Here is a 19,033-nt window from a genome sequence, read left to right on the forward strand (position 1 = left end):
AGGTTGGGAAGTGAACATAGTCCTCTTTCCGTCTTATTGCAGATCTTGTCCAGGGTTTGAGTTAGTGTAGGAGCAAGTCTATCCAGCAGGGAGAAATACTAGAATTGTTCTGACTGAGCTTTCAATCGTTCTCAGTTCAGATGGTGGAACTTCAAGTGGTGGGTGGGGTGCTTAGACTTTGGACTTTGGTATAAGCACTCTGTGATAAGAAGCCCTGGAAAACTATCGACAAAATATATTCCTTTTGATTTAAAAATTAAGTGTGGATTTTCTCTTTGTGTGGTTGAACTGGACTGTTTTGGTTTGAACTTGGCAAATGCCAGTCAAGGCAAATAAATACCTTTACATGTTTAGAATGCCTATGCTTTTTGGTTTGATTATGTTCTGTAGTGTTACCGGTGCTATGTTTTATACAGGTGTATTCTTCAGTAGATGGCTCAGTCTGTACCTTTTAAAAAAGCAGTTTGGAATCCCTAGGATGATGAAGTTTTTGCTAATCATTGCGTTTAGAGGGAGGACATAACTTTATCTTTGATTCTGTACTGAAGAAATAGAAGGGAACAGCGCTGCCTTTGAACCTGGCTACAGAAGATAACATTTCTTTTTTCTTGGTTTCTTCCAGAGCCCAAAGACTGTTTTGTGGGGTTTAGAGTTTTCCATCTGAAGACAAATAATCTTCCTCTTTCCACAGAGATTTATGTGCCTAATTTTGGTCATCTTTTTGGATATACTTCGCTGAATTGTGTGGAGGTGGGAGAGAGGTTCAGAGTCACCCTGTCTATAGTTTTACATATCTTATAAAGCTAAACTCTGAAAAGTAACAAAAAGTAAAGCTTACGTGGGGTTATTTATAACTTCTCCAAGGTCTCACAGTCTGTTTCTGGCAAAGCCAGGTCTTGAACTCCAGGTCTTTTGACCTCTGGAGCATGAAATGGCAACCCACTCCAGTACTCTTGCCTAGAAAATTCCATGGATGGAGGAGCCTGGTGGGCTACAGTCCATGGGGTCACAAAGAGTCGGACACGACTGAGTGACTTCACGACCCTTAAGAGTGTGAAGAATTCCTGTAGCCTGTAGTTTATAGAACTATAGCTAGTGGCAAAGGGGAGCCTGCGGAGACGAGTGGTTTCTTCAAATGCCTTACCAACACCTCCAAACCAGAACCTCCCCAACCAGCACCTCCCCAACCAACACCTCCCCAACCAACACCTCCCCAAACCAACACCTCCAAACCAACACCTCCAAACCAACACCTCCCCAAACCAACACCTCCCCAAACCAACACCTCCCCAAACCAACACCTCCCCAAACCAACACCTCCCCAAACCCAACACCTCCCCAAACCCAACACCTCCCCAAACCCAACACCTCCCCAAACCAACATCTCCCCAAACCCAACACCTCCCCAAACCAATACCTCCCCAAACCCAACACCTCCAAAACCTTAGTCCTTTATGTTAGCTGTTTGTAGTAGTGTTAGTCGTGTCCATCACCAACTCCCGGAGTTTCCTCAAACTCATGTCCGTCGAGTTCGTGATGCCATCTAGCCATCTCATCTTCTGTCGTCCCCTTCTCCTCCTGCCCCCAATCCCTCCCAGCATCAGGGTCTTTTCCAGTGAGTCACCTCTTCACATGAGGTCGCCAAAGTACCGGAGTTTCAGCTTCAGCATCAGTCCTCCTAGTGAGTCTTCAGGACTGGCCTCCTTGCAGCAGTGTTGGTAGCAGTAGCTTTCTGTGCGTTGGGCGTTTGCTGAGTGCTTGCCATGGAGCCTCTCATTTCATCCTTGCAGCTGTCCCGTGTGTCTTGTTTCTCCCTGCTTCTCCATTTTACAGAAAAGAAACCTGAGGATTAGAGAGATTTGCCCAAAGTCACATAGCTAAGAAGCAACAGAGCTGAGATTTGAACACAGTCAGTGTGATTCCAAAGTTGATATTCTTAACCTTTAAGAATTCTAATTCCAAACTGTTTCTGCAGCCTGTTTACAGTAGAACATCATCGTGGGGATTGTGCTGTAGGCAAGTGACTTTTTGCCCTGTTACCTGGTTGACATTGTTGAACTGTTTGGTCTTTCTGGGTATCTGATTTAATTCAACTTTTTTTTTTTGGTTTAGAATTCTTATAGAAGAGATTGGATATTTACTGTTGTCCGTACTTGAATATGGGAACCTTGTAGATTCAGGGTCTATAGGTCTTGGCTTGTTAAGAATAAAGAGGGTATTCTCAGCAAGTCTAGTGATCGGTGAGTTGCACGTTTCACCTGTTCACTTTGCTTCCCTCCCCCACCCTGGGAATTCCTTAGTGATCTTTTTTTGGGGGGTGTTTACTGCATGTCTTGCAGGGTCTTGGTTCCCTGACCAAGGACTGAACGTGGGGCTATGACGAAGCCCCAGGGCCTTGGCACTGGGCCACCAGGGAATTCCCAGTGATCTTTTTTTAGTGAGGACAAGTGTAATCTATTGAAAATAAAAGTAGCAAACCGGTAAAGGTGTTGGCCTGTAGTCTTGAGGCTTTCCTGACTCTTAACTGCCAAAATTAGTTAATGGTTTGCAGATTCTGGTCTCTAGGATAATTTGTTTTTTATGCTGTGTATGTTTGGCATGAGACTCAGGTCTCAAAGTTGTGAGGTGATGTCCTATATCATATCAGATCAGATCAGTCGCTCAGTCGTGTCCGACTCTTTGCGACCCCATGAATCGCAGCACGCCAGGCCTCCCTGTCCATCACCAACTCCCGGAGTTCACTCAGACTCACGTCCATCAAGTCAGTGATGCCATCCAGCCATCTCATCCTCTGTCGTCCCCTTCTCCTCTTGCCCCCAATCCCTCCCAGCATCAGAGTCTTTTCCAATGAGTCAACTCTTCGCATGAGGTGGCCAAAGTACTGGAGTTTCAGCTTTAGCATCATTCCTTCCAAAGAACACCCAGGACTGATCTCCTTCAGAATGGACTGGTTGGGTCCTTGCAGTCCAAGGGACTCTCAAGAGTCTTCTCCAACACCACAGTTCAAAAGCATCAGTTCTTCAGTGCTCAGATTTCTTTATAGTCCAACTCTCACATCCGTACATGACCACTGGAAAAACCATAGCCTTGAATAGACGGACCTTTGTTGGCAAAGTAATGTCTCTGCTTTTGAATATGCTATCTAGGTTGGTCATAACTTTGCTTCCAAGGAGTAAGCGTCTTTTAATTTCATGGCTGCAGTCACCATCTGCAGTGATTTTGGAGCCCCCAAAAATAAAGTCTGACACTGTTTCCACTGTTTCCCCATCTATTTCCCATGAAGTGATGGGACCGGATGCCATGATCTTCGTTTTCTGAATGTTGAGCTTTAAGCCAACTTTTTCACTCTCCACTGTCACTTTCATCAAGAGGCTTTTTAGTTCCTCTTCACTTTCTGCCATAAGGGTGGTGTCATCTGCATATCTGAGGTTATTGATATTTCTCCCAGCAATCTTGATTCCAGCTTGTGCTTCTTCCAGCCCAGTGTTTCTCATGATGTACTCTGCATAGCAGTTAAATAAACAGGGTGACAATATACAGCCTTGACGTACTCCTTTTCCTATTTGGAACCAGTCTGTTGTTCCATGTCCAGTTCTAACTGTTGCTTCCTGACCTGCGTACAAATTTCTAAAGAGGCAGATCAGGTGGTCTGGTATTCCCATGTCTTTCAGAATTTTCCACAGTTGATTGTGATCCACACAGTCAAAGGCTTTGGCATAGTCAATAAAGCAGAAATAGATGTTTTTCTGGAACTCTCTTGCTTTTTCGATGATCCAGCGGATGTTGGCAATTTGATCTCTGGTTCCTCTGCCTTTTCTAAAACCAGCTTGAACATCAGGAAGTTCACCATTCACATATTGCTGAAGCCTGGCTTGGAGAATTTTGAACATTACTTTACTAGTGTGTGAGATGAGTGCAGTTGTGCGGTAGTTTGAGCATTCTTTGGCATTGCCTTTCTTTGGGATTGGAATGAAAACTGTCCTCTATAGCTTACCTAACTGCTTCATTCTCTTCCCCCACATAAGCTTTCCTTTTCCTTCCATTTATTTATTTTTTTCCCACTTATTTCTTATATGGAGACATTATGGGTAACCCGTTAACCTAAAGATAAGTAGAAACTTTTTCTTTTCCCCCTTTCTTTTGATATTTGGGAATAAACCTCTAAAGAGTTACAGGAGAGAGGTGTTGGACTATCATTTTATATTGGAGTTAAGTTCAAATTTGCTATTAACTGAGACCTTGGGTAATTTCTTCACCTGTAGCCCTTTTTCTCATTTGCAGTAAAACTTTACCTTAGAGTCCTTGGAAGGATTGCCAGGATAATAAATCTAAAACACTCAGTGATTGTTAGTTCTTTTCACCTTCCCTTTCTCCTTGTTAATAAACTGCTAAAGCCTCAAGTAGGGAATTGAGAGTTGATTATAGCAGATGTGTAATTCTGTGATGGCTGCCAGGCGCTGAAGAGAAGCTCCCTACGTCCCAGAAACACTGGTGTAGGTAGGACCTCCTAGTAAATAGTTCTGGAGAAGGAAAACCAGCTCATCCATTCCTTAGAACCCAGGTATGCCTTTGACTCAGTTAATTTCATCTTCTAGTTCACAAAATAGTTTTAGGCTGAGGCATTATCATTAAGTAATGTAATTGGAAGATAAAAACTAACTCTTGAAACAACTTAATACGTCACATTTATATAATGGACCTCGTCGCAGCTGCTCCTCGCTGCGGCTCTGGGCTAGGCTGGGCTGGTGGTGTTGGCGCCTTAGAGACGAGAACGTGGCAGGCCTTGCTGCCGTCGGTGGCTAGTGGCGGAGCCGGGACGGGGTGTGTCTTCTGAGTCCAGTTCTGTCCTGCAGAGCTCTGCTTCTGCCCTGTTCTGGGCAGATAAGCCTCCCCCATGCTTTTAGTCCTAGGAATCTGATCTTCTCTTTCTTCATGTTTTCACCTTCTCCAAGTTAGGGCCGGGTCTCCAGATCCTGCTTCCCAAGTTGGAGCCCTGGGTAGAGCCCCCTTACCCTTCCTAAAGTCATGGGGGCAAAAGGCAGCGATTTTATGGCAGACTGACAGTTTCTCTTTGCAACAGGGAATGTTGTCATTGTATGCTCGATAGTAGTGGTAGTTTGGTCTTTTATTAGCAAAGAAAATTACAGGGTGGAGACTGCCCGAGTAGTAACTACAGTTCAGACCGACCTGGGAGAAGCTCTCGAGCTGAGTCCTTTCAGTATGGAAGGTTCGTAGGTCATTGATGTAGTGGGTAAGCACAAGTATTTAAAATTAAGTAATAAAAATGAAAGGGAGGAATATTTAAAAAAAAAAAAAGACTTTTGAATGGCCTGTTGCTCTGTAGGGGATTGAGAAAGCGACAGCGGCCTTTGAATTTAGAGGAAGAACGGGGTTGGTAAGTGGCTGTGGGAGCCCAGAGGCCGGAGGACTGCGTTCCTGGACTGAGGGCCTGGTCCACTGGGAGGAGTCTGGGTGATGGAGAATTAATTAAGGCGTCTGAAAAGTGAAAGTTGTTCAGCCTGTCCGACCCTTCATGACCCCATGGACTATACAGTCCATGGACTTCTCCAGTCCAGAGTACTGGAGTGGGTAGGCGTTCCCTTCTCCAGGGCATCTTCCCAACCCAGGGATCGAACCTAGGTCTCCTGCATTGCAGGCGGATTCTTTACCAGCTGAGCCACCGGGGAAGCCCAAGGAGTTTGTTGGGCGCCTGCTTGTCAGTTACTCTGGATACTCGTGCTTGCTGAACGCTGCGTGCACACTGAAGCAGACAGGCCTGCGCGTCTGTGCTTGGTAGGGCCCTGGGGAGCGTGGGAAAGGGAACTGAAGCCGAAGGCTGAGCCTGGCTAGTCCCCACACGCCTTCCCCAGCACGACTATTGCACTGGTTTCCCAACGTCTTTGTGGGCATGCTGGGACTGGGCTCTGGACGTTTCTGCCTCAGGGGTGGGGAGGAGGCGGAAGGGCGTTCCAAAAGCAGTTTTCTCTTTCTTCCCAATTTGGTTGCTGGGAACAGGGGGTAAATGAATTTCTATCCGTATTATAACCTGCTCCTAGTGCTCTGCAGAAGTACAGGTGGGGAAACTCTGACATGACCGCAGAATCCAGTTTTATTGAAAACTACATTCAGGGTCCGTGTATTTGAAAACAGCAAAGTCCAAAGGGCATCTGTCACATTAAGCAATTCTAGGTCATGTTTTAAATTACCCCCATTCCTAGATTGTTTTTTCCCCCATATCTGCCCTTGCTCGTTTTTTTTTTTTTTAATACATTAGATATATTTTATTTTCCTCTCACTCCTGTTTTTCCTCCACGTATTCCTACAGCTCTCTCCTTCCTGCTTCCTCCTTGCTGTGGTGGCTGGGATGCTTCTCCCATGACACTTTGGATCTAGCCTGGGCTGTTTTCTGTTAAACCAATCAGTTGCGACCTTCTCTTAACAGGTGTGTATATAAATATGTTTATTAACAATAAAAAATTGTTAAGTGCTTTTTTTCTGGAGGTGTTGATGAGAGGGTGGGAAATAGAGGGTTTATTCTGAAACCCACCTTTCAACATAGTGCATCTGGGACTCCCCCAGAAAGTCTCCCACTGCCAACTTGTAAGAGAGAATCCCTAATCAATCCAACAGTGTAACTGCGGTGCCCCTCCACCTATTAGCCAACTCGGTAGTTCACGTCACAGGGTAGGGGGCACTCTTCAGTTCTGAGTAACTATGATTTGTGGTGGTAGTTACACACAAACCCTCTCTAGGTGCTTGGATGTTTGCCTTTAGTTGGAATAAGTAAAGATGTAAAAATGGAGCCTATTTAGAGCTTTCTTCAGGATGACAGGGATGTAGGAAGTCCCAGCCATCGACTAAAGGTTAGTCTACGAACTGCTAGAAGGGATAACTTTATTATAGTTTCATATGATGGCTCCTTTTCCTACTCCACAAAGAGATGTGGAGGTCACTGAAAATGGCTCCTGTTTGCACATAGTCTTTTTTATTCTGCTGCTTTCTTGTCCGTTAGCCAAGGCACACATTCGGCCTTCAATATTGTAGTACAGTTTTGAAGAGTAGAAAAGCCCCTTTATGTATGTACTCAACTTGAGGGCCTTAGTTGTATTTCCTGCCTTTGACGGTGGGAATATTTTTTCACTTCTCCCCCTTCTTGGTATTATGACTTGGCAAGTTCCTTTAGTATGTTTTGTCACCACTGCCGCAGTTTAGGTGTTCGGATCTGGGAGACGTGAACTAAGATCTGTCCTGCCCCTCTGTCTCGAGAGGCGGCTTGTCCCGCCGGACCCTGAATGCTTGTCTGTGGTGCGGAGTTGCAGCTTCGCTGAGAAAAGGAGCCTGACTTGAATCTCCTGTGTGAGCAGTCCTGAGCCCCGTCCTCTCTTACTGACCGTGCAGGGCACGGGGCTGGTCGCACCTTCGCTTTCAGCGGCGGTCCCAGGCGCTGTTACAGAGGGTCGTGGGCAGAGGACCCTGCTTGTGCAGGCGCTGGTGGCGGGCCCAGGCTTGGTGGCGGCTCTCTCTCTGCGCTGCAGGCAGACCGCGAGGGGCATCTCTGGCTCTGGGGTGAATCGTGCACCTGTCCTCTCTGACCTGTGCCCTTCTCTTCCCTCTCTCGCCTCCCCGGTAGTGTGCAGTGAGGGGCCTCCTCCCTCCCCCCCTCCCTCAGTGGGCCATCTTCTCTTGCCCTGCCCTCACCTCCATGGACGACTCGGAGGTGGAGTCGCCCGCCAGCATCCTGGCCTCCGTGAAGGAGCAGGAGGCGCAATTTGAGAAGCTGACCCGGGCGCTGGAGGAGGAGCGGCGCCACGTCTCGGCGCAGCTGGAGCGCGTCCGCGTCTCCCCGCAGGACGCCAGCCCGCTCCTGGCCAACGGCACGCTCACCCGCCGGCACCAGGTAACCCTCCGTCCGCCAGGCCTGCCCGCAGACACGGACCCCTCGGGGAGGCTGCTCTCCGCACGGCGGGCATCCCGTGCCCCTGCCTAGTGATCGCGTTCGCAGGGTGCTCGGTACTGATTAAGACAGGACATTGCTGCTCTGCCGAGTTACGTGGACATCTCTCTCGAAGCATCCATCTGACTTCCTGTCGGCTGCAGTGGGGTTTCTGGGTCGGGATGCCGTTCTGGTAGTGGCAGATCATATAATTTGAAGCTGTGCTCAAGTTAACTTCCTTTTTTTCCCCCTGGTTTCCCTCTTCCTCCATATAAAAAATTCAGGATATTAAATGCCTGCTTCGTGGTTGGGGAAGTTGGACATCTTGCATTCTCATTCTCCCTCACAGAACAGTTTGCTCAGAGGCGTGGCAGTGTTGGTAAATTGTGTATTCCCGCTCCACACTTTTTTTTGTTGGCTGTTCAAGTCATTTTTTGGAGAAGGGGGTCATTGTTAATTCTTTTGGTTAGAGTTGGAGAGGGAGCATCATGCTGCTATTTAAGCCAGATGACCGCAGGAGCCAGTGGTCTCTGGGTTGGCTGACTCGGATGTGACTCTGAAGTGAGTTGGTGTTCGAGAAGTATCTTGTGTTTCCTATGGTTTCTGTAGTCTGACTTTGCTGTGATGTAATCTGTCTGAGGTTTTGTCTGTGTGTGTGCGCGTGTGTGCGTGTGTATGTGTGTGTGTAATAGGCATTGCCTGATAGAGTTCATCTTAGGAGATCCTGATGGGAATCAAGAGCAACGCTCATGCTCACGATTGCTTATTAATGTTTGAAATGGAGAAGGTCCCTCAGGCTACGGAGCTTGTTGAGTGAGAGGATGTAATTTCAATTGGGGACGATCAGGAATTTGGAAGCCATGTGTTTGCAGGGCTTCTAGGATTTTTACCGGAACAAGAATAGAGGCTGAGGGTTGGAGGGGTATATATTGCAAAGGAGAGCAGGAGCGCTCAGCCTTGGAGGTGGTGGGGAATTCCAGGATTTAGTACATGGAGTCTCTCTCTTTTATTTTTAACTTCTGCTCAGCAGTGAAACCACACCCTTCCTTCTTCCTGAAAATAATGTTTAACTTCCTTTCCCTACAGCATTACATGACCTACGTAAGGCGAGTAGGGTAGGGGAAGAGTCTCTCAAGGTGGCTGATCTCACTGTAGGCTTTGTGAAGGGGAGTAGTCAAATGTGTTTTTACATAGTATACGGTCGTTAGATTATTTCCTGCTGCTTCAGATGGAGCAACTTAAGAATGGCATTTTTGAATGTATTCTGTGGATCTTATAATTGGTGATGAAGATACTGAGACATTTGTTTGCTTGAAGGGGGCTGAGATGCTTATTTTCTTCCTGCTTGAAAAGAGAAACTCTTATCTCTTGCTTCTTTCTGTAGAAAGCCGCCTGGTGTGGGCGTTTCCCATGGTTGTAGAGCATGAAGATGCATGAAACAGTAAAGGCTTTTGGAAACCCCCCACCCTAGCTTTTCCAACTTTCCTATGTTCTTATGGCTTTCCAAAAAGATTTCACAGGGCACTTACCTTATTCAGAAAAGAGTTTTGAGTGCCTAGTATGTGCAGGCACTGTTGAGGGTGCTAGGGAGGCGCTGAACAAAACTGACCAACGTGCACAAACACCTCTGCCTCAGAGCCCTCACCATCGTAAGTTCCAGAGGCCCAGGCCACCTGAGCTCCAGGCCCAGTTGCGCGTCTGAGGTGCTGAGTCTAAGGCACGATGTGGTTCTTTTATCTGTACTGACAGACGGACTCTGGGCCACAAATGCCTTCTTGAAAGCCCTTTTCCTGTTTGGAAAAAGGTCGTTTGTGTTTGATGGAGCAGAAGAAGGCCACAAAGTGAATTGTCTTCTTGTGGGCTCTGTTTCAGAACGGCCGCTTTGTGGGCGATGCTGACCTTGAGCGACAGAAATTTTCAGATCTAAGCCTCAACGGACCCCAGGTACCTCTTTTGGTTCAAGGTCTGGGTTGCTTGTTCATATCTTTTTTACTTTCCCAGCTTGAGAGCATATTGGTGTCTTCTAAATTACCTGGCACGTTGTAAACTCTCGTTAATTAGTTTCATTTAGTGGAAAAAAATGAAAAAAAGTGGAGCTTCAAAGTATATATATGGTTTTATTTTGGACTTATATTGGCCATTGATTTAGTGTTTGATCCCTCCATTACTGCATCCCTTTTCTAGAGTGGGTGTGGTTCTACTTTGCAGAAATCCCTACCTGAAATCTAGCTGGTCTTGAGCCTTAGGCATATCTGAAAAATCACATTGAGCCATTCAGAAGATGGCTCTTACTGAGGTTTTCTGGTTCATCTTAAAGGTTCTTATTGGGTAAACTTTGTTTTATTTGAAGGATCACTCAGATACAGATACAGCTGCTTTTTACACAGTTCATGCTCACTTGGATGACTAGACCTGGGGTGCTGTCTGCTGCCTCTGCCACTGGGGGTGCTGATGTAGCTGTAGTTAACTCAGTTCCTGTTTGTTAGGTGAATGGGACTGGGAACTTATTTCTTCTGCCCTTTTGTACAAGTTGGGAAAGTGGGAACAGTCACTCCTAAAAATTCTGGGCCCACAGAAGATGTGTTGTCTTCAGGGAGACTGTGCTGCCCCTTGGGATGGATCATTAGTGTATATGGCTTAGGAGTGGCTCTTTGCTTCTTCTCTCTGCCGTGTAGGATCACAGCCACCTTCTGTACAGCACTGTCCCCAGGATGCAGGAGCCGGGGCAGATTGTGGAGACCTACACGGAAGAGGACCCCGAGGGCGCCATGTCTGTGGTCTCCGTGGAGACCTCGGACGACGGAACCACTCGGCGCACAGAGACCACAGTAAGCTGAGCCTTGTGTGAGGTCTGGGGTGAGGGCGGAGGTCTTCCTGTGGCCTTTATCAGGGGGAAGGGCTGGGCAGTTCACTAGGGTGGCAGAAGTGCCAGTGATCTGTAGTGAAGCGTAGAGAAAGTGCTCCCGGGCTGCACAGGGAAGCTGGAAGAGATATGAGAAAACCTGATGGAATGAGGAAGGGAGTCTCAGCAGCTTTCCTTGAGGCACTGTGACTGCCAGTGCGGTGTTGTTCCCGGCAGACTTCCCGGAAGATCGACGGGGAGGCGGTGAGATTGCTCGGCATTTCTAGGGAAAGCAAGCTGGGGACACAGGGTTATTTCTTAGAGGGGTCTAGAGTTTACGCTTAATTTGTTCACGTCATTAACGTTCGTTTTCTGTTTCCTTACTCGAAGGTCAAGAAAGTGGTGAAGACGGTGACGACGCGGACGGTGCAGCCAGTCCCTATGGGGCCCGACGGGCTGCCTGTAGACGCCTCGGCGGTGTCGAACAGCTACATCCAGACTCTGGGGCGTGACTTCCGCAAGAACGGCAACGGGGGCCCTGGTCCCTACGTGGGGCAAGCAGGCACGGCCACCCTCCCCAGGAACTTCCACTACCCGCCCGACGGATACAGCCGCCACTACGAGGACGGGTATCCCGGGAGCGGCGACAACTACGGCAGCCTGTCGCGGGTGACCCGCATCGAGGAGCGGTACCGGCCCAGCATGGAAGGCTACCGGGCGCCCAGCCGGCAGGACGTCTACGGGCCGCAGCCCCAGGTCCGGGTGGGCGGGAGCAGCGTGGACCTGCACCGCTTCCATCCGGAGCCCTACGGGCTGGAGGACGACCAGCGAAGCATGGGCTACGATGACGTGGATTACGGCATGATGTCCGATTACGGCACGGGCCGGCGGACGGGGACGCCCTCTGACCCGCGGCGGCGCCTCAGGTGGGCAGGGAGGAGGGCGGCGGGGCGCCTCTGGCAGACGGAAGGGGCGCGCTTCCTCGCGGGGAGCGCAGGCAGTTGGGCCCCTCCCCGGCCTGTGTCTGTAGGAGACCATCCTCATCGTCCCTCTTCTGATTTTACTAAATACTGACTTGACTTTTTTGGTCTCCTTTTCATTATAAATATCATATATTCTAATTATAGAAAACAACCCGTGACAGTTAATTGGTCTGTGTCCTGAGGAGAGGCCTTTGGTTCTGTGTCAAGAGTTGGTTTATTTTCTGCCTAAGATTTGACGCCCCCGTTTGGAACCTGATATCTGAAGCTATTGAATACTTGTTCTTGTGAATTTCTTCCACTTCTTGTTTGGTGTTAAGAACAAGGTTAAGGATTTTAGGCTTTTAGGAGCCGGATGGACAGTTCAAAGTGAAAGTGTTAGTCTCAGTCGTGTGGGAGGACTCCATGGACTGTAGCCCGCCAGGCTCCTCTGTCCATGGAATTCTCCAGGCAAGAATGCTGGAGTGGGTTGCCATTCCCTTCTCCAGGGGATCTTCCTGACCTAGGGATTGAACCCATGTCTTCTGCATTGAAGGCAGAATCTTTGCCATTTGAGCTATCAGGGAAGCCCTAAACCTTTTCTATAAAGGACCATGGAACTGATTTAGGCTTTGCAAATGATATATTGTTTTTGTTGTATGTCATTGTTCATTTTACAACCTTTTAAAAATATGAAATGATATGGTTAGATAGCATGACCAACTCAGTGGGCATGAATTTGAGCAAACTCTGGGAAATAGTGGAGGACAGGGGAGCCTGGCATGCTGCAGTCCATGGGGTCAACAAGAGTCGATCATGACTTAGTGACTGAGCAAAAACCACAAAAAAAATGTGAAAACCGTTCTTAGTTTCAGGGCTCATGTGGCCCATGGGCTGCCAACCTTGTTTTAGAATAAATCAGAGAGCAGTGTTTTCTGAGCAAAGAGAAATAAGAATTCTAGGAGAAGATTTACGGATGTCTTAATGGTAAGAATATCCTACCAGCTGTTGCTGAATTTCTGTGTGAGGTCATGACTTTCTAAAGCAGATGCCTTGGTGCTCATTTTACTCATATTAGGTAGCTTTGGTTAACAGCAGACGGGGCTGGGCCCAGGCTAGAGGCCCCATTATCTAAGCCTGAGTCACTCACCTTTCAGGAATCTTTTGGACAGCAATCCAGCTCCCATGTGACTCATGTTTTATTCCCGGGGTGGGGCTGGGGGGCACACCAGGTACAGCCATCACCAAAGGAGGCGGCCTCGGGTGGCGGCACCTTCTCCTGGCGACAGGCGTGCTTTTCCTGACTTCCTCATTAGTGGACTGAGTGGGTTGAGTGAGTGCTGGTGGCTAGGTCATTCACTTGTCCCTGGTTGGAGCAGTTGACATAAAGAGGCTTTGGCTTGGTTCTTGGGTTTATCCCAGGGTGGTACTGGACTTAGAAACCTGCTCGACTAGCCAAGAACATTTGCTCCTTCCTGTTCTCGGCCTCAGAGAGCACTGCAAGGTCAAGTGAAAACCGCGGGGCCGAGAGATGAGTGGAGGAAGCTCTGGACCCGAGGCCTGGGTTCTAGCCGTGCCTTTGCCATTAGCCATGTAGCCGAAGGCAGTCATCTAATCCTTCTGGGCACAGCTTTGTTATTTGTAAGACAAAGGAAAGAATGTCATGACCCACTTGTAAAAGTGACCAAAATCGTTATGGTGATTGTTCTGCAATTGCTTTATATTAAAATAATAATAAGAGTAAAACCATCAAACCATCCATTGATAAAGCACTTCCCTTAACATTGTTATGCTTTTCTTTTGTGTTCTTTTCCTTACACAAGTAAACACACTCTGACCTTATTTTTCCCTTCTGAAATGGAATCTTACTTGATGTGCTGTTTAGCAGCCTACTCTTAACACTTAGCTATATAACCTGTGTATTTTGTTTCAGTGATATTAAAAAATAGTGATTTTTTTTTTTTTTTTTTGACTGACTGCTTTGCCCATTTGAACTGTATTTGAGCGTAACGTTGGCAGCTCTGAGGCCGGCCCTCTGCTCAGGCTAACCTCGAGGGTTTGCTGACAGGGGCAGTGGTTTTGTGGAGTAAACGAGAGGCTTCTTTGGAGTGCTCCACACAATGGATTCTCCCCTCTCCTGCGGGAGCCACTGAGTGAGATGAGCTCGCAGATGATGGGTCTCTTCCTTCCTGGCTGTTAGGAGTAAATAACAGTGTGACAGACTCACCCTCTAGTGGTGGTCGGTAGCACCGAGGAGGAAGCCTGTCCCGGGTTAGATTCTTCTTCACCTTCGGTGGCTCTGGCTCTGGCTCTTTTCTCAGTGGCTGGGTATCCCAAATGTGATGGTGGCCATTAGAGTGTATTTTGGCAGAACTGGAAGTGTTGTCTTTAGAAATTGGAGACTAGAAATCCTGTCTCAAACCCATTTGTTGAGTAGCAGAGATGACCTTGGGATGAACTGTGCAAACTCACGTTCAAGCTTACAGCTCGTCAGTACCAAAGCTAAGTCCTCTGTGTCCTCTACTGCCGTTACTTGCAAAAAAAGAGAGACTCTGTAAGAATCTCGCTTTCTCGCTTTAAAAAATAATTCCCAAAATAGGGTAAGGACAGGCTTACAGGTGAAATGTGTTTAAGAGCCTTATCCCATCAGCTGTTTCCTGTGTGTAAATGCCTCACGAGAGCTGGTGTCAAACGTTGTTCCCTGATTTCTCTGCTGCCAAGTTCGTTGGTTTCATTAACTCTGCTGTCTGAAGGTTTATTTCAGTCTCTATCTGGAGAACTTACTAGGTATCAGGTACCATTCAAGCACTAAGCAGTCAGGATTTGGTTCTTTTTTGTGATCAACTGTCCAAATGTTTGTTGCTAGTAAACGTCACAGAAAAAAATGATAGCTTTAATCTAATCGCAGATGCCTGTAAAATTATTGTCTTATCTCTTTAAGAAAAATCGATCAGTATATTCTTTATGCAAAGGAGACATGAGATCTAGTATACTAGAGCTGGGGTTCTTCCTTCCTTGAAGATGAGGGGTAATGGGAGCTCTCCAAAGAACCATGCATGACACCTCGGTGTATTCTTTTTTCTCTCTTGGTCCTTCTGACACCGCAGGAGCTATGAAGACATGATTGGTGAGGAGGTGCCATCAGACCAGTACTACTGGGCGCCTCTGGCCCAGCACGAACGAGGGAGTCTGGCAAGCTTGGACAGCCTGCGCAAGGGCGGGCCCCCGCCCCCCAACTGGAGACAGCCGGAGCTGCCCGAGGTGATCGCCATGCTGGGGTTCCGCCTGGACGCCGTCAAGTCCAACGCGGCTGCGTACCTGCAGCACTTGTGCTACCGCAACGACAAAGTGAAGACGGACGTCCGGAAGCTCAAGGGCATCCCAGTGCTGGTGGGATTGTTAGACCACCCCAAAAAGGAAGTGCACCTTGGAGCCTGTGGCGCTCTCAAGAATATCTCTTTTGGGCGTGACCAGGATAACAAGATCGCTATAAAAAACTGTGATGGTGTTCCTGCTCTCGTGCGATTGCTCCGAAAGGCTCGTGACATGGACCTCACTGAAGTGATTACTGGTGAGTTCCAGGCCCGAGGGGGAGCCTCTAGGTTTAGGGTCAGAGATTGTGCAAGGTTTTCCAGATTTTGAACGCCAGAGTGGGTTGCCATTCGTTTCTCCAGGTGATCTTCCTGACCCAGGGATTGAACTTGGGTCTCCTATACTGCAGGCAGATTCTTTACTGTCTGAGCCACCAGGGAAGTCTGATTTTAAAGCATTGTTTGCTAATGTGTTAAACGCAGAAGACTTCCCTTAAAATTCCAGATCCTTGGCTCCTGTTTTAAACTCACAGGAGCTGGTGACGGCGGACCTGTGTCACTGCCCAGTAGTCGTTCTGAGGTGACTGGGGCGTGTTCCGCTAGCCTGTGTGGATCACAGTCCGCAGCCCAAGAGAAAGAAAGGAAGAGAAACAGCACAGATGATCATTCTCAGTCGGGGCGAGCTTGCCCCCAGAGGACATTGCAGTGTGTGCAGGTGTTCGGTTGTCAGAACCTGGGGCTTTGGGGGTTGGGACAGAGTGCCATCGGTGTCTAATGAGTGAAGGCCTGCTGCTGCTGTGCTGCTGCTAAGTCGCATCAGTCGTGTCCAACTCTGTGCGACCCCATAGACGGCGGCACACCAGGCTCCCCCGTCCCTGGGATTCTCCAGGCAAGAACACTGGAGTGGGTTGCCATTTCTGTCTCCAATGCGTGAAAGTGAAAAGTGAAGGTGAAGTCGCTCAGTCGTGTCCAACTCCTAGCGACCCCATGGACTGCAGCCTACCAGGCTCCTCCGTCCATGGGATTTTCCAGGCGAGAGTACTGGAGTGGGGTGCCATTGCCTTCTCCTGACATTTACTCATTTAATGATGGGCGGGATAGCTCTCCACAACAAAAATTATCTGGCCCAAAATGTCAGTGCTGGTGAGATTAACAAATGGGTATAGCGGGCCCAGAAAGTATTGCTTATAGTAATTATTGTTTTAGAAACCTTACTTCATGATGTGTATGTTTGTATTGAGCCATAATGTAAAACACGTTGTCATGAGTAACAAACTAAAGCTTGAATATCGTTACAAGGTATTTGGTCATTGGGGAAGACTGAGAAATGCTGGGAAAGGGGTTTCTCTTTGGCATTCTTCAGACGTACTGTCTTGGTGCTGGAGAACTGTCTGATGAGTGGTCTCTGCCAGGAACCCTGTGGAATCTCTCATCCCATGACTCCATAAAAATGGAGATCGTGGACCACGCGCTGCACGCCTTAACGGATGAAGTGATCATTCCCCATTCGGGGTGGGAGCGGGAACCTAGCGAAGACTGTAAGCCACGCCACGTCGAGTGGGAGTCCGTGCTCACCAATACCGCCGGCTGCCTCAGGTAACAGAGGGGCTGGGAGCGTGGGACGACTGGGCTTCTAAAGACTGAAACTGCTTTGGAAGCACGTTAAATCCCGTAGTCTGTCGTTTAGGCTCCGTTCCGGTCTGTGTTGCGTCCATGACCCTGTCCTGTGCGTCTGCCCATTGCTACCCCCTGGCATACTGTATGCTTTACTTGCGGTTCCCACACATCTTCCTCACTTCTGTGCCTCTTTGACTTTGTTAATATAATTTGTTCAAAACCAACGGTGTAAGGCCATTGTCTAGTCCTGGGCTTGTGTGTGTCTGTGCCTTTAATTGTGTTTCAAGTCAGACTGCGATACATGCAGCACATGGGTGCAGCATACTGGAAGGACAGAGTGGGCAGAGTCCTTCCCTGTCTGCAGGGCGCAGCTGCTTGTTTCTGTTTTGAGGCCAGACTCAGGTGTTTGTCTTCCAGAACGTTCTCCCGAGTTCTCTGTCTTGTGTCCTATAAGCTGCAGTGTGTTCTCTCTTCGGGACATGTGCCTGTGTGCCCTGCCGCCACTCGACATTTGCGCTTGCCCACGAGCAGCGTCTGTTCTGTCTGACGTTGTTGCTGTTGGTCTACTCCATCTATGTGCCCACCCCTGGCCTGGTCATAAGTGTCCTGAAAGCAGGAACGTCTGCTCTCCGTCAGCTTTAGTGCCTCCCCTAACAGATACTCTTTGTTTGTGACCGTGGAAAGGCAGTAAGGAGGCTTGCAGGGCCTAGGGGTACTAAGAGAGGCTTTCTGGAGTTCAGGCATCTCGAAGCTTCCCCTTTCCCCTCAGGAATGTCAGCTCGGAGAGGAGTGAAGCACGCCGGAAACTTCGGGAGTGCGATGGGTTGGTGGATGCTCTCATTTTCATTGTCCAGGCTGAGATTGGACAGAAAGATTCGGATAGCAAGGTAGGTCAGGTACCCGTAAGACAGACCTATCATCTCAGGCTTTCAAATAACGTTAGATACCTGTACCGGCCCCCTCCTTAAAGTGGGTATTCACCTTAGAGGAAAACTGTTTGCTTTGGAATTTCCTCTACCTACATATTTTAGAGCTGTTTAGCCATACTTCCATTTTTTTCTAATTAGGAAAAAGTCAATGTGACGTTGAGTTTTATGTTGCACACCAAATGGTAGCATAAACCTTTATTAGCCTGAGGCTGAAAGAATCTGAGAAGCTTGGGGGCACTTAAGAGGCATTATGGGAGATAATGAGTTGGGCTGTGCTTTTGAGGATCATCGTGGAAACCTGTGCGTGCTGGAAGATCCCCTGTCGTTCTCTCTCACCGGACCTTTTCTTTGTGACCCCAAGCTTGTCGAGAACTGCGTCTGCCTCCTTCGGAACCTGTCCTATCAAGTTCACCGGGAGATCCCGCAAGCAGAGCGCTACCAGGAGGCGCCTCCCAGCGTCGCCAACAGTACCGGGCCGCATGCTGCCAGCTGCTTTGGGGCCAAGAAAGGCAAAGGTGAGGCTTGCTTCCCGCTCCCCCGCTCGTTCGTGCAGGACGGGGAGAGGAAGGTGTCTGGCTGTGCGTGTGGAACGCGTGCTGAGCAGTGCTGGAGTCTGCCCAGTCGGGGATGTCCCCTGTGCCGTGTGCTTCACGCTGGTGCTGGTGGTGGTGGTGGTGTCAGGATCAATAGTTGGGCAGTGAAGGCTGAGAGCCCAGCTGACCTGGGGCCTTCTCCCCCTCCTCCTCTGTTTCCTGTGTTTGTCTTTTCCTCTGTGCTTCCCTGCTTGTTTTCCCGTGATCCTGTTGACAACTCTCTCCTGCGTTTTTCTTCCTTCATTTCTCTCCTCTCCTTTCCACCTTGGGTGACGCGCTGGAAGATGAGTGGTTCTCCAGAGGTGAGTGGAATCTTTTAAGCGGCTTACCTACCTCTAATTTGCATGTTTGGGTTTTAGCGTTCTTGGCATTTCCTTGCCTAACCCTTCCCTGTGGATGCATGTAGGAAAATTCATTGGAGGAAGGCCGCTGAGCCTGGTCGCGCTCTTCTGAGCGAGCGGCTCCCGGCACCTGTTTCTGGGCAGCAGCCCCTGTTCCCGGCACGGAGGACAGCAGCAGCACTAGCTGCCATCCTTAGCTCACCCGGCTGCTGCGCGTGTTCTGCTCTTGGGGATCCTGTCTTGGTTTCTTTGTTGTTTTGTCTTATGCCCCTCTTGATGCATCTCTGATGGGAACATTCTGACTGAAGAATAAAGAATATACTGAGTGGACTCTTCCTTTCTTAAACTTCCTTCTCCCCCCACTTTCTTTTTTAAATTTCCAAAGGGAAAAAACCCACAGAGGATCCAACAAACGATACAGTGGACTTCCCTAAAAGAACTAGTCCTGCTCGAGGTACGTTATCTTACTCTTCTCAGGCTCCATGGTTCTCGTAAACATCGTCCACGC

At 48.5% G+C, this 19,033-nt stretch overlaps 1 protein-coding gene across 50 annotated transcripts in view; it reads left to right on the top strand.

Moving 5' to 3' along the window:
- CTNND1 (catenin delta 1) overlaps positions 1 to 19,033 on the top strand; it is a 45,038-nt gene that overhangs the window by 16,750 nt on the left and 9,255 nt on the right. For 16 of the 50 annotated variants that reach the window (XM_086341763.1, XM_086341782.1, XM_086341783.1 and 13 more), the window contains 11 exons: positions 6,326 to 6,442; positions 7,631 to 7,897; positions 9,806 to 9,877; positions 10,609 to 10,761; positions 11,166 to 11,701; positions 14,842 to 15,305; positions 16,458 to 16,641; positions 17,432 to 17,549; positions 17,953 to 18,106; positions 18,469 to 18,486; positions 18,911 to 18,979. In XM_086341763.1, coding sequence (XP_086197889.1) covers positions 7,703 to 7,897; positions 9,806 to 9,877; positions 10,609 to 10,761; positions 11,166 to 11,701; positions 14,842 to 15,305; positions 16,458 to 16,641; positions 17,432 to 17,549; positions 17,953 to 18,106; positions 18,469 to 18,486; positions 18,911 to 18,979 — 1,963 coding nt within the window. In that variant the 5' untranslated portion in view covers positions 6,326 to 6,442; positions 7,631 to 7,702. Of the gene's footprint in view, positions 1 to 5,656; positions 5,794 to 6,325; positions 6,443 to 7,207; positions 7,357 to 7,630; positions 7,898 to 9,805; positions 9,878 to 10,608; positions 10,762 to 11,165; positions 11,702 to 14,841; positions 15,306 to 16,457; positions 16,642 to 17,431; positions 17,550 to 17,952; positions 18,107 to 18,468; positions 18,487 to 18,910; positions 18,980 to 19,033 lie in introns of those variants that run through there. The other 34 variants (XM_086341787.1, XM_086341773.1, XM_086341777.1 and 31 more) reach the window with 15 other exon arrangements.

This window comes from Bos grunniens, chromosome 15, assembly GCF_055505025.1.
Source record: "Bos grunniens cultivar Pamir isolate PY7600 chromosome 15, Bosgru_T2T1.0, whole genome shotgun sequence".
NCBI lineage: Eukaryota > Metazoa > Chordata > Mammalia > Artiodactyla > Bovidae > Bos > Bos grunniens.